General features: G+C 46.1%; 1 protein-coding gene and 1 pseudogene across 1 annotated transcript in view; both read right to left on the bottom strand.

Annotated features, from left to right (window-relative positions):
• Positions 1-224, bottom strand: part of G6PC1 (glucose-6-phosphatase catalytic subunit 1) — a 15,509-nt gene extending 15,285 nt beyond the window's left edge. Inside the window, exon 1 of the mRNA XM_006156078.3 lies at positions 1-224. Coding sequence (XP_006156140.1) covers positions 1-129 — 129 coding nt within the window. The 5' untranslated portion in view covers positions 130-224.
• Positions 225-13,095: 12,871 nt separating this feature from the next.
• LOC102499372 (nucleolar protein of 40 kDa-like) lies at positions 13,096-13,961 on the bottom strand (annotated as a pseudogene).
• Positions 13,962-14,392: the final 431 nt, after the last annotated feature.

Here is a 14,392-nt window from a genome sequence, read left to right as displayed (position 1 = left end):
ATTCCTGAGGTCTGCAATGAGGGACACCAAGATGAACCAATCCTGGGAGTCTTGGTAGTTGAGCTGCAGGTAGCGTGTTGACTGGATCCCAAAGTCATGGAGAGCGTTCATTCCTTCCTCCATCCTCATTCCCTGGGCACCTCGGGAAGCCGTCCACAGAGCCCTTGCAGTTATCCAGGCTTGGCGGTGATTGCTCTGCTAGTCGTCTGCGCCTTGCCCATGTTTTATACACCCTGCATCCAGTCTGCAGGTCAACCCAGCCCTGATCTTTGGACTCAAAAACCACTTTGTCTAAAATCTATTGATCAAAGGTGCATCACCAGGAGGTTGATGCAAACATGTTCAGGGTGATTTACGTAAAATAGAAAAACAGGCACACAAAAACAGCCTGATCGGCCATGTACTCGGCACGGCCAATAATTAACTTTGGCACGCTGCTTGGCAGTGCAGGGGGCTGCCCTCCTGGTCTCCGAAACTAGGCCAGAGACACAGGACAGAGTCTAACTCCACCATGGTATCTGATTTCCTAAGTCTGCACCTACATGAAGGACAAAGGAAAATCTTGGTGCTCCAACAATTCAAGTTTCAAGTTGTTCATTTAAACATAGAGGAAGTTCTGTTGTGCTGCAAACTGTCACTTTGTAGATTGCTCCTTAGCTGCATTAGGGCCCAGGGTCTGCCTCTGGTTTGGGAGCTCAATCATCTTTCCAGCATAGGCTCCATGTATCTTGGGCCAGAAAATAGTCATGTTTGGATGTAAGATGAATTCATTTAATGGCCTTAAACTCAAGACCTTTGGGGTTTTAATATGTACTTTTTGTTTGGTGGTTGTTTTGTTGTTGTTTTTCCTACAGAGAGATTTTTTCACCAGAGAGACAGAGAAAGAGAAGGTGAGAACTCACCTGCCAGGGGGATGGCCATGCTACAATCCCTTCTCCTCATTCTCTTCTCAGGATTTTGGACGTACATGCCTGCTGTGAGTTTCAAGCGGCCAGTTCCAGGACTCAAATTGTGGCCGACCATGTGGGAATCCAGCGCCTTAACCCTTATACCACATGATAGCCCTGGATGTTGATTTTTAGTTTGTCATACGGCTCATGCACTCGTCAGAAAGAGAAAGAGAGAGGGAAAGTGAAAAAACAAGCCCCAGCAGAGATGACTACACCTTCATCCCTTCTCCTCCATTCTCCTCGGGATTTTGGAAACACATGCCTACAAGCAGTAGAGAGACCAAAAACCTCACACTCAGGCCACCTAGGACACACAAGATAGCAGGGGAGTGACCAGGTGACAAATTCATGCATTTTCTCTTTTTTTTTTTTTAGAGGTTTTTCACGATAGGGCGCGTGTGCTCGTCACACAGACAGAGAGAGACAGAGAGATAGAAAGCGAGAAATCACCCCCCAGGGGGGATGGTCACGCCGCAATCCCTTCTCCTCCATTCTCCTCTCGGGATCTTGGGCACGCACGCACACGCGCCCGGCGTGAGTTTTAAGCCACCGGGTCCGGGACGCGAACCGCGGTCGACTACGTGGGAGTCCAGCGACATAGCCATTACGCTAACTCCTGGTTCCCACAAATTCATGCATTTTCAAGAAGAAGAGCCAGTGGGAATAAAACTTTTAAAAACCCACCTTTATTTCCCATCAGTAAAGCCCATTCTGACATGTAAGGTGTAGGTTGAGGACAGGAAAAGAAACTCAGAGCCGATGTCTGCAGCAAAGGCTGCCAGCATCCTTTTTTTCCCTCTCTCTCTTTTTTTCTTCTTAAATTGCCAGAGGGCTTTTGTGCTTGCCAGAGAAAGAGAGAGAGAGAGAGAAAGAGAAGAGAGAGAGAGAGAGAAAGAGAAGAGAGAGAGAAAGCACTTGCCAGGAGGCTGGGGGTAACACTACAATCCCTTTTCCTCTGTTTCTCCATTCCCTTAACCACTAAGCAACAGGGTCAGCCCAAAGTTAACACCCTCCCACACCCCATCACGTTGTCTCTGGTGGTCCAAGCAACCTTTCCCTGGAGAGCAGGCAATGCTGGTGGTGGCTGAGGCTTGACTGCAAAAAAAAATCATGTCCTTGGCAGCATGGGGTGGGGTGTGTGTGCTCTGCATTGCCAGGATTGCTGGGCCGTGGTGGTGACCTCACCAGGAGAGAAAGCCCCTTCCCCTACCCAGATAAGCCTTCCTAGAAAGCGTTGAGTAATTACTGTGGAGATCCCAGGAACTGGAGTGTCTTTGGTCTGAGGTGAGTTGAGAGCAAACAGGGAAGATCCTCTGACAAAATATCCAAAGGCCACTCACTGTCTGGGGCTGTGCAGGGATGCTGGGAGCCAGGGTCTGAGTCAGGCAGGGTTGGGTCATGTGCTCAGCATATGGGGAGCTGATGACCTCTGTCTTCTGAGGAGCCTCAGGAGGAATGTTGTGTTGACAAGGAATTGCAGTGGACTGATACCTCATCCTGGCATATGGTGACAGTGGGAAAATCCCTCTGGCAGGCTGCCCACCAAGCAGAGGACCCTCTTGGGCTGAGCAACTGTGACTACGTGCTGGTCCCCTCCTTTTTACCTTCCACCCCCTTCCTGCTTCCTCCAGCAGTTTTTTATCATGTGCAGAAAGATATGAGGCCCCAGGGGACTTGAGCATGTTTGAAAGCTGACTGAAGCAAGAAGTCATGGCCCCTCAAAGGTCTTGGGGTTTAGGAGGTGAATATTGTGGATGAAGCAATTGAGTTGCTTCAGGTTTTGCTGAGAATCCATTGAAAGAACTGTAGAGGGGACCCCACCATCTCCCTCTAACTTTTGCCATCTTCCTTTTGAAGCTCTCCTGTTTAATTCATCCAACGTTTCCTGACCAAAGCAGCATGCCTAGTTTTCCGACGAGTTAAAAACAAAATGTTGATTGTCCTCTGTGACCTCGACATTCAGGGGCAGGGAGGTCAGACATTTTTCACAACTATGTAAGCTGGGGGTTTCTTAGGTGAAAATAGCTCATTTGTTTCACTGAGTTCCCTATTATTCTCACCTCAGTGGAGAAGACTTAAAAGTTTTTTCCCCCCTTAGGAGTTCATTCTCTGTGTTTCTTTCTTTTCTTTTCTTTTCTCCCTTCCTTTTATTTTTTTAGTTTGCTATAAGGTGCATGTACTTGCCAGAGAGAGACAGAGAGGCAGAGAGAGAGAGAAAGTGAGAAATCAATCCCCGGGGGGATGACCACATTGTGACTCCTCCTCCACTCTCCTCTCAGGATTTTAGGCTCACGTACACATGTGCCTGGTGTGTTTTTCAAGCCACTGGGTCCAGGAATTGAGCCACACAGTAGGGCATGTAGGATCCAGCTGTCTTAACTAACACGCCATCCGCTGGCCCTTGTTCTCTGGGTTTTGATCCTTCTGCCTCAACCTCCCGAGTAGCTGGGACTGCAGGTGTATGCTAAGCGAGTCTGGGAGGCAGTGAGGATGGAAAACTATTTGGGCTCCTCTTCACTAGGTATGAGCAGGGTGCTTTTCAGGCATTTTTTTCCACAAAAAGAAACCCGGGCTATTTATGTTCCAGACTACTACAAGATCTTTGGGATTTGGGTTTGGTAAGAACATGAAGGGAAATTGCCAAAAGTACAATCTGGTTTGTCATTAAATACATGCAGCTGGTTCCAGTAACCTGGCACCTCTTTCTCCCACAACAAGATTGACTCATTCCCTCAAACAAGTTTATTTGCTGACACAAAAGCAGAAGGAGGGGAAGGAGCCATATTTTACCTAAAATTGCACTTACTACCACAAAGAAAGCCTCGTTTTATGCATCACCAAATCCTCTGGCTGGCGCTCCAGGTTCTGCTCGAAGAGGAGCCCATATTTTACCTAAAATTGCACTTACTACCACAAAGAAAGCCTCGTTTTATGCATCACCAAATCCTCTGTTCTGGCTGGCGCTCCAGGTTCTGCTCAAAGAGGAGCTATCATTACTTTTCTTCATTATTACCACTAGAAAGAGTCCTGTCCATACATGGGAGCAGGTGTGCAAAACCCAGCTTCAATCCACAGCTTCTTCTGAGCAACAGGATGGAGTTCTTAGAAGGATTACAGCCCAAACTGCAAGCTATCTAGGGTTTTGTTTTTTAAATTTTTAATATTTTTATTGTTTGGGGTGCTTTTGTTTTTCTACCAAGTGACCAATGGGGAGATGTTTAGTGATGGACAGGCAGAAGTTATGGCTTCTGTAACCTTCCAAGTGAGTGACCCAGTTCTTTTTTTTTTTTTTTTTTTTTTAGAAAAACATGTTAGGAGAAAAAGGTAGAGGGAGAGGTGGGTTAATCATTGTTAGCCAGTTAAAATGGCTGAATTATCTCTGGCACGGTGAGAAAGTTCAGTTTCAGGACCTTGGACTGTGCATCTGTCGACCAGGTGGGGGGAGCATGGTGTGTGCACTGGATGGGCTGGACATTTTGTCCACGGAGAATTATCTGGAATTATTTGTTTCACCATAAACCGTTAAGGGCTCCCTAGTCAACCCTTTCTCCTGCCACCTACTGAGATCAGATGAATGACCAAAACCTACATGGGAATCACAGCCTTCCCTTCCTTTCCTTCTCCTTTCTCTTCCCTCCCCAGAAGATGCTGTTGCTCCCACCAGGAGACATCCTGTATCCACAGATGGTCAAACTGTTTTCTCACAAACAGGAGATTCTTTTTTTTCTTTCTTTTTAAAGAGAGGTTTTGTGTGTGTGTTTTTCTATAGGACACGTGTGCTCACCAGAGAGGCAGAAAGTGAGAAATCACCCCCCCACCCCAGGAGGGATGGCCACACAGCAAGCCCTTATCACCCATTCTCCTTTCGGGATTTTGGGCAATCACACACACGTGCTCAGTGTGAATTTAAGCCACCAGGTCCAAGACTCAAACTGTGGTCTACTACGTGGGAGTCCAGTGATGTAGCCATTATGCCATCTTCTGGTCCCTCTTCTGCCATTCTTGATCAACCCTTTGGCAGTGCCAAACCACCCTAGCAGTTAGAAAGCATTTAAAAAATTTTTTTCTTTTTCTTGGACCACCTCCCTGGCCTAGTGGATAAGGAAGTTGGATCCTACGTGGCCAATCAAGGTTTCAATTCTGGCCTTGGAAGCTGGAAGACACATCAGACATATGTGCATGCATGCCCCAAATCCTAGAGGATGGAGAAATGGAAGAGAAGGGATTGTGGTGTGACCATACCCCTGGCGGGGCAGTGCTTTCTTTCTCCCTCTCTTTCTCTTTCTCTGTCTGGCTCTGGCAAACATACATGACCTCTGACAATTAAAACATTTTTTCTCTATTCATGATAGAGTATGTGCATGAGAGAAAAAGAGAAAGAGAGAATCACCCTCCACAGTCTGGTCATGCCGCAATCCCCTTCCTCCAATCCTCTGGCTCATTGGTTCTTATGTTTTCCAAGCTGACCAAGCCTGGGATTCAACCTGCAGTCACCACTATGTACTATCGGCTTCTTTTCTGTTTGTTCTTTTTTTTTTTTTTTTTTTTTTTTTTTTTTGAGAGGGTTTTTGTTTTTTTCTTTTTTTGGAGAGGTTTTTGCTATAGGGTGTGTGCGCTCGCCAGACAGAGAGAGAGAGACAGAGAGACAGAAAGCGAGAAATCACCCCCCCAAGGGGGATGGCCACGCTGCAATCCCTTCTCCTCCATTCTCCTCTCGGGATCTTGGGCACACATGCACATGAGCCCGGTGTGAGTTTAAGCCACTGGGTCCGGAACTTGAACCGTGGTCGACTACATGGGAGTCCAGCAACATAGCCGTTACGCTAACTGCTGGTCCCTGTTTGTTCTTTATTGTTAGAGAGTATGTGTACTTGCCAGAGAGAGAGAGAGAGAGAGAGAGAGAAAGCTCCCAAGGGGACATGATCACATCACAATCCTCCTCCTCTGTTTCTCCATCCCACCAGGGTTTGGGGCATACACACACATGCATGCTTTCAAGCCCATGGCCAGAGGCGAATGGTGGTGGGCCATGTGAGATCTGGCCCCCTTAACCACTGCACTACAGGCTGGCTCAGGTCTGGCTTCCCTTGAGCAGCACACTACCTCTATACCATGGGGCCAGTTAGCGAACATTCTGGTTGTTGATTTGATCCTTCCTGCCAGGATTTAAACTTTGTTGATTGTGCGCTGTAGAGGCATGGGAAGGAAGCCTCTGGAATACCGTCAGGACTAATTTTAAAAGGCTATATTGGGGACTAGCAGGTGGCATAATGGTCACATTGCTGGATTCCCACATAGTTGACCATGGTTCGAGTCCTGGACCCAGCAGCTTAAAACTCATGCTGTGTTTGTGTGCGTGCCCCAAATCCCTCTCCCTCTCTTTTTTTTTTTTTTTTTTTTGAGAGGTTTTTGCTATAGGGCATGTTTGTTTACCAGAGAGAGAGACAGAGAGACAGAAAGTGAGAAATCACCCCCTGGGGAGATGGCCATGCCGCAACCCCCTCTCCTCCATTCTCCTCTCAGGATCTTAGGCACACATGCACATGCATCCAGCGTGAGTTTAAGCCACCGGGTCCAGGACTCAAACCATGGTCCACTACATGGGAGTCCAGTGACATAGCCATTATGCTAAATGCTTGTCCCACCCCAAATCTCAAAAGGAGAAATGGAGGAAAGGGATTGCCGTGTGGCCGCCCCCTCCCCCTGGGTGATTTCTTGCTTTCTGTCTCTCTGTCTCTCCAGCAAGCTCCCACATCCTATACCAAATATCTCTCTCTAAAAAAAAAAAAAATTACTTCTCTCTTCTCTGCATCCCAGAAGCAATGAAGGAGTCTTTGATGAAAAGAGAAGGGAAATGTGACTTCTGTCCCTCCCGCTTCAATTCATGGATTCTTTGGATGAATTGAGACCAATTCCAGAAGAGGGGGAGGGAAACTAAGTTATCAATTGTTCGACCATAGCTCTCAGCCCGGTGGGGACGGGAGAGGGGTGAGGGTAGGTGGGTATGGGATGGAGGGTACATATTCCTTCTTACAAGACTCAGAAGAAAAGTTCTCCTTCCAGGGAGAGCCCCAGAGACTGTTTCTTCCCCCACTGCATCACCAGGATTTAGAAAATAAAATAAAAAATAAAATAAAATAATAAAGTAGGCGAAAAGACTATGCAACCTTGGCCAAGTCACTGAAGTCTTTGGTTTTACTTTCGTCTGCTATAAAATGAAACTCTGCGACCCTCACCTCCTTTCAGCCTCAATATTCTGTAGCAATCTTTTGAAAGTAGCTAGTGAAATGGTGCCTGGCTTTTAATTATCTTGCAGAAGGAAATAATTAAGTATTACTGGAATGAAAAGATAAATTAGCTTATATTTTTTAAATTAAAATATTTTTGAAATAATAAATTCACATGGCTAAAAAAACCACAGCTTGGAAGTGTTCAGTGCCCTCAGCTTCCCTCCCACCCCCTAGATACCTGCAAACTGCCAAGGCAGAGCCCAGCCCAGACCTGGGGGCACCGTGAGTCAGAAAAGTCCCCCACGATTCTCCAGAGAAGGTCAGCTCCCCACGTCAAGCCTGGCGGCCATCCTGATCAGAATCATTCCTTCCACCCTCTTCTATTCCCACTTTTCTTTTCTTCTCCAGCTCCTCTTTTGGAGCCTTTTAATCAACTCATTCTTTAATAGTTGGGGAAACTTCATCCCAACCAAAATACCTAGTCAGTCCTCCTCTCTTCTGGAACCCATCTGGGGAAGATAAGTAGGAAATTAGTAGTCTGAGGTCCTTTTAATCCACATCTTACCCACTCTAAGAGCTCCCAAATGAGGGCATGAGTCAGAGAAGGGAAGAGGTGAGGCCCAAATTGTCATGAAAATGTTGTGGTTCCTCCCTGCCCAGGCCTGGGCAGGAAAGGGCTGTGGGACTATTCTGGGCTATGAAAACACTGCAGAGCTCTGCGGGGGCGAAACCAGCCACTGTCCCGCCAAACTGTCTCCCTGGACCTGAGTCCTGACTGTCTGATCCCCACCCAGCCCACCCGCAGGAGAGAGAGGGAAAAGGGCATGGAGAGCCTTGCATGCCTTTCACTCTTGGAATGGAATGGAATGGCGGGGGGGTTTGTTTTATTTTGAAGGTTTTTAGGATTTTCTTCACTTTAGTAGGTTCAAAGAGGAAAGAGAAAGAAGTTTCAGGGTCAAGTCCCGGGGATCTCGCCAACCTTGAATTCCAGAGGGTAGAATCCCTGTTGCTCCCTCCTCAAACCTTGTGGGACTTCAGTCTCCTCTGATCTGCTGGGAAGTCACCTGTGACCTACAGAGTGGCAAGTCTGCTTGTTGGGTCCAGCCATAGTGGCACACTGCTAAGACACTGTGTTCTATAGGCTGGGGCCATGTGCAAGAATCTGGTCTGATTCCCACTCAATCTAATGGCCAGGCACCTTGGCACATGTCTATAATCCCAGTGACTCAGGAAGGCTGAGGCAAGAGGGCTGCAATAGGGAGACCTGTCTTTCTTTTTTTTTTTTTTTTTTTTTTTGCTATAGGTCACATGTGTTTGCTGGTGACAAAGAGAGAAGGAGGGAGAGGAAAAGTAATGTAAGAAAGCACCCCCTAGGGGGATAGCCATGCTGCAATTTCTTCTCCATTCTTCTCTCATGAGTTTGGGCATGCACACACACATACCCGGTGTGTTTTTCAAGCTGCCGGGTCCTATACTTGACTGAGGCAATCTACCATGTGGGATCCCGTCGCCTTAATAGCTATGCCACCTGCTAGCCTAACTTGTCATAAAAAAAATAAAAGTCAGCCTGGCATTGTGGTGCACACCCGTAATCCCAGCTACTCAGAAGGCTGAGGCAGGAGGGTCACAAGTTTGAGGTTGGCCTAGGTAAACAGAGCCAGGCCCTGTCTAAACAAATAAATAAATAAAATTGATTTGTTGGCCTTTATTCCTCCTTTCTCCTTAATTATTTGGCCACCTCTGACACCTGTGGCAGTTAGCAACCTTGAAACACTGTGTACCATGTCACTACAGCAAGATCTGCTCACCTCTTCCTCCATCCCAGGTGAGTGTGGGGGGGAGCCTGATCAGATACCATCTGAGTGGCCCATACATTCTCCACATCCACGAGTTCCTTTCAGACCTGTTCTTCCTTAGACTTTCCTGCTTTGTAAATGAATCTCCTCTCCCTCTGCCATCCTACGGGCACGGAGCCTGGCAACCCTGGAGTCGTCCTTGACACCTCCTCAGGCCCATGTGCAGTCATTCATCAGGCTCTGTACAGGTATTTTGTTTGTTTGTTTCTTTTTTTTTTTTTGGAGATTTTTTTTTTTGCTGTAGGGTGCGTGTGCTCGCCAGCCAGACAGAGAGAGACAGAGAGACAGAAAGCGAGAAATCACCCCCCCCAGGGGGATGGCCACACCGCAATCCCTGCTCCTCCATTCTCCTCTCACGATCTTGGGCACACACGCACACGCGCCCAGCTTGAGTTTAAGTCACCAGGTCTGGTAGTCGAACCGCTGTCGACTACGTGGGAGTCCAGCGACATAGCCATTACGCTAACTGCTGGTCCCTGTACAGGTATTTTGTATTCTGGCTGCCCTGACTCTTCCCTCTGCCTAGACCTGCTAGTCCTGTCACTGCCCATCAGTCACCTGTTCTCCCTCCCACTCCCCATCCCAAGACTGTGGCCATAGAGTCTTGATACAATACAGTTCTTTTCACTTGTCACCTTGGAACTACTCAGTGACTGCCTGGCAGAGGGCACATGAATTGGCCAGAAAGACAGAGAGAGCAAGAGAGCAAGAGAGAGAGAAAGAGAGAGCGAGAAAGAATGAACTCATTGGTGGGTTGTGGTTACACCACAATTTCTTTCTTTGTCAAATGTAACTTGAAATTTTGTATTCTTGTTTTCTAAATCTGATAACCTACTCAAAAAGTTTTTTTCTCCCCTCTGGAGTCTTAAGCATTGTTTTATAAAGAATTACTTATTTAATTTTATTTATTAGTATCATTTTTCAATTGAAAGAGACACAGAGAGAGAGAGAGAAAGTGAGAAAGCAACCTGCCAGTTCCAAGACTTGAACCATGGTCACCATGTGGGAGTCCAGTACCTTAAGCTCTGACCCCAAGTCTTAAGCATTTTTAAGAAAGGCAGGGCATGTGCACTTGCCAGAAAGACAGAGAGAAACAAAGAGTCAGAAAGCGAGAAATAACCCCCCCTCCTCCCTCAGAGGGGATGGCCACACCACAATCTCTTCTCCTCCATTCTCCTCTCAGGATCTTAGGCATCCACGCACAAGTGCCCAGCCTGAGTTTTATGCCACTGGGTTCATTGCCTATAGAATAAGATCAGACTCAAGCTCACCCACAATTGGACCCCAGCACTTTTCAGTCTTAGGCCCTAAGTCCCTCTTTATAGCCTCCACACTCCAGACGTTCAAGATGGGTTTGGATTTCCCAAACATGACTTGCTCTTCACTCCACCTGGAAGATGATTTTCTATATTTTCACATATCCAGATTCTAACCTACTTCAAGATAAAGCTAACAAAGCCTTCTTGGGCTCAGCCTATGTGGAATAGTCTGTAGTGTACTGGACACATGGCTGACTGTGGGTTCAGCTCCCTGGATTGGTCTGAAAACATGCCAGGCACATGCACACATTGGCCCAAAGTCCTGATGAATTGGGGGCTGGAGAAAGGGAACATAGTGATGAAACCCTGCTGGGTGTCCTCTCTCTCTCTCTTTCTCTCTCTCTCACGCACATGCATGTGCCCTCTATCATGAATAAAACTTAAAGCCTTCCCGAATCACTGACCCTCATCCCTCAATTGTAAAGGATCTCACTTAGCTGAACTCCCCTAACATTTCATTGTTCCTATCTTAGGACACTTATGTTTAAACCTTTCATTATAGTTGTTTTGCACATGCCTTAACTCTTTTCCTGCTATCGTGAGCCCTGAGGGCCAAGAAAACATCCCTTCCAGCTTCCAGTCTCCTGAGCTCTACTTACATGCTTATATGGTAGACTAGATGGCTGTGAAGGAGCTCCCATCCCTGACACCCTCTCCTTTGCTTTGTGACTTTGCTTCTCTTCCCATAAAGAATCTGGGTTTAGCCTGTTGACTTACATTGGATAAGGGAGCATTAGCAAATGTGATGCATGCAGAAGCCTGAGAAGCATTTGCTCACTAGGGCTCTCTTTGCAGCTACGTGGGTGATCCCAGGAGAATCTAGCTGAAGAACTGTCCAACTGAGCCCAGCTCAGACAGCCAACCTACAGAATTCTGGGCAAGGTAAATTTTGTTTTAAGAATTATTTATCTAACTTTATTCATCATTATTATTCTTCAATTTGATGAGAGAGAAAGAGAGAGAGAGAGAGAGAAAGCAAGTCACCAGGTCCAGGACTTCAGCCATGTTCAGCCATGTGAGAATCCAGTGACTCAACCACCATGCCACCTGATGGCCCCTGGCTTGTTTTAAGCCCCTCAGGTTTAGAATGGTTTCCTACAGAGTAACTGAAACACCCAATAGATGCTGTTTAATAAAATATTAAATACTTGCTAGCGTCACCGAACATTTACTATGCCAGGGACTCGTTTTAGAAAATTACATGTATTAATTTAATTAAAATAATAACTAATTCTCATAAAAATCCTCAAGTATATTCTATTACCCCATTTTATAAGTGAGAAAAGTGAAGTAGGTAGAAATAAAATAACTTGCATAAAGTCACATTTGTTGGATCCAAACCCCAGTAATCTAGTTTGAGAAGCCACTTCTCTGTAAAGCACTATAATAAACCACTATATCATGTTGCCTCTGCTTACCTGGAATTAATTTATTGATTTCCTGCTTCTAAAACCCCCCACCCCACATACATGCTAAATTCTGCATTAGCATTGGTCCAATTCCCTGCCTATGCATTTATCCTCCGATATCATGCCCTGTTGGATCTACCTTCAGACTCTGGCCCTTTCTCTGGTGTTTCAGGACAGGGGAACTGTGTGGGGAACTGCTTCACAGACCTGCCAGTGTCTGCCTACCCAGAAACCCTTCTGCCCCCTCTCCTCTGTCCTGCAACCTCTGCTGGTTGCTGGTTTGGCTGGTGCAAGTCTTGTCTGGAAAGGAAACACTTGAGCTCAGCATGTCAATAGTGCCCTTTGGCCTCATTTCCTGGCTTGACCAGTGCAGCCAGGGTGACTTTTTTTTTTTTTTTTTTTTAGATTTATTTATTTATTTCTTCAGAGAGAGACAAATAGACAGACAGATGCCCCTAACAGGGCACTCATGCTGTGATCCACCCCGGCCTTGGCCAGCCTGGATCATGAATGTACACATGCATGCTCAGCATGCGTAAGGAGGCCCTGAGACAGGAACTTGAGGTCTTCCCAGGGGTACAATATCCAGAGCATCACATTAACACTGTGCCACCATCTATCCCCAGGCTGATTTTTCTCTCAGAATCTTTGGATTTCTAAGAAGCCTTAGATCCTCCCTTTTGAAATTGTCGAATGAAAAATGAATGTGAAATAACTAATAAAAAGACAAAAAAGGGGCCAGTAGGTGGCATAGTAGTTGAGGCACTGGACTCCCACATAGCAGACCATGGTTCAAGTCCTGGACCTGGAGGCTTGGTTTCTTGCTTTCTCCCTATCTCTTTCTCTATCTCTCTCTGGTCAAATTTAAAACAATAAAATTAATTAAGTAAGTAATTGATTAAATTAATAAATCTTTATATTAGGAAAAATAAGCCAAAAAAATTGGGGCCAGCAGTTGGCATGGTGGTTAAGGTACTAGACTCCCACATGGCCAACTGTGGTTTGAGTCCCAGTCCTGGTGGCTTGACTTGCTTTTTCACTTTCTCTGTCTCTCTCTGGTCAAATTAAAATAATAATAGTAATAATGAATAAAATTGTTTTTCTCCAAAGGGACTAGGAGTGATAAAAAACAAACAAACAAACAAACAAACAAACAAACAAAAAGCTCAAGTCAGGCAGCTGTTCCCATCCTGACTCCCAAAGCTGCCTGCTGCCTGAGAGAAGCCATCTTCCATGGGGCCAAGTCAGCAGGATAGTAGCCATATTCTCTCCAGGGCTTCAAGTCCCAAGGCTCCTGGCTCCTTATCCACTCAACCACTCTCTCACTCTTTCTATTCTCGCTCCTTATGTTTTTTTTCTTTTTCTTTTTTTTAAAAGAAATTATTTTATTTAACTTTTATTTTATTTATTTACTTAATTTAATTTTCCCAGAGGGGGACACAGTGAGAAAGAGAGACAGAGAGAAAGGGAAAGTGAGAAAGCAAGCTGCCAGGTCTAGGACTCGAACTAAGTTTGGCCTTGTGGGAGTCCAGCGCCCTTAGCTACGATGCCACCTCCCAGCCCCTTTGTGCTTCTTCTTATGCTTCTTCTTTTTGCTGCCTTGCTGTCTTTCGACATGCGCCCTGCCCTCTTGCCTATATCACTCTCAGAGTCTGAGCTCTCAGAGTTGGATGACTTTCCATCTGTTTTTCTTCTTTTCCTTCTTTCTTTTTCTAGAAGAATCCTTGTGGGGTCAGGTTTCTCAAATTCTGCTGACTCTGCCTCTGCCTTCTCTTCTTCCTCTTTGGGTATCAGAGAGTATTTGGTCCCCCCTGGTTCCACGAAATAGTCTTTGGCAAAGTGGCCTTTGTGGCCACACTTCTTGCAGTTAGTGTTCAGGACAGCCTCAAGGGCGATCTTCTGCCCAATGTAATCATGGAGGAAGAACTGCCCCCCTCTTCCCTCCACTCCCGGCTCTCTTCTTGCTCAGTGATAACATTGTCAGGATTGAGGTCTCTCTCAGTCCCTCGGTTGACAACTTTCATGGAGAGGGATACTTTTATCCTATCATTTTTCATCTCTTAGCCAGTCAACTTCACCCACACTTTGTCTCCAATGTCCACTATCTCAGAAGGCTTATCCACCCAACAGGATGACATGTGAGTTAGATGGACCAGACCTTGCTTCCGGCAACCTGGGATTTCAATAAAGGCGTCATAGTCTGTCACCATAGCAACCCTTCCTCGGAAAATAGTGTAAGGAGCAGGAAAGTTTTCCATACTCTCAGGCCTCTCTGAATTCATTCTTAAAGTTCTAGGGCTCCTCCATTTCTTTTCTGCTAAAATCAATTCAAGTGTCTCTGTGTCAGCTCCAGGCAGCCACACCCTAAATAGATCATTCTTTAAAAAAAAAAAAAAAGAGCGAGAGAGACAAAAAACTGGAACCAGCAGGAGGTAGTTGAGGCACTGGACTCTCACATAGCTAACTGCAGTTCAAGTCCCGGACTTGGTGGCTTGCTTTCTGACTTTCCCTCTCTCTCTCTCTCTCTCTCTCTCTGTTTCTCTCTGGTGAGCACTGTTTCTCTCTGGTGAGCACATGTGCCCTGTAGCAAATTCTTTTAAATCAAGATAATAGCAATAAATACAATTA

This window comes from Tupaia chinensis, unplaced genomic scaffold, assembly GCF_000334495.1.
Source record: "Tupaia chinensis unplaced genomic scaffold, TupChi_1.0 Scaffold000477_2, whole genome shotgun sequence".
Taxonomy (NCBI): domain Eukaryota; kingdom Metazoa; phylum Chordata; class Mammalia; order Scandentia; family Tupaiidae; genus Tupaia; species Tupaia belangeri.
The sequence above is the reverse complement of the archived record's forward strand: the minus strand, read 5'-3'. Positions and strand labels throughout refer to the sequence as shown.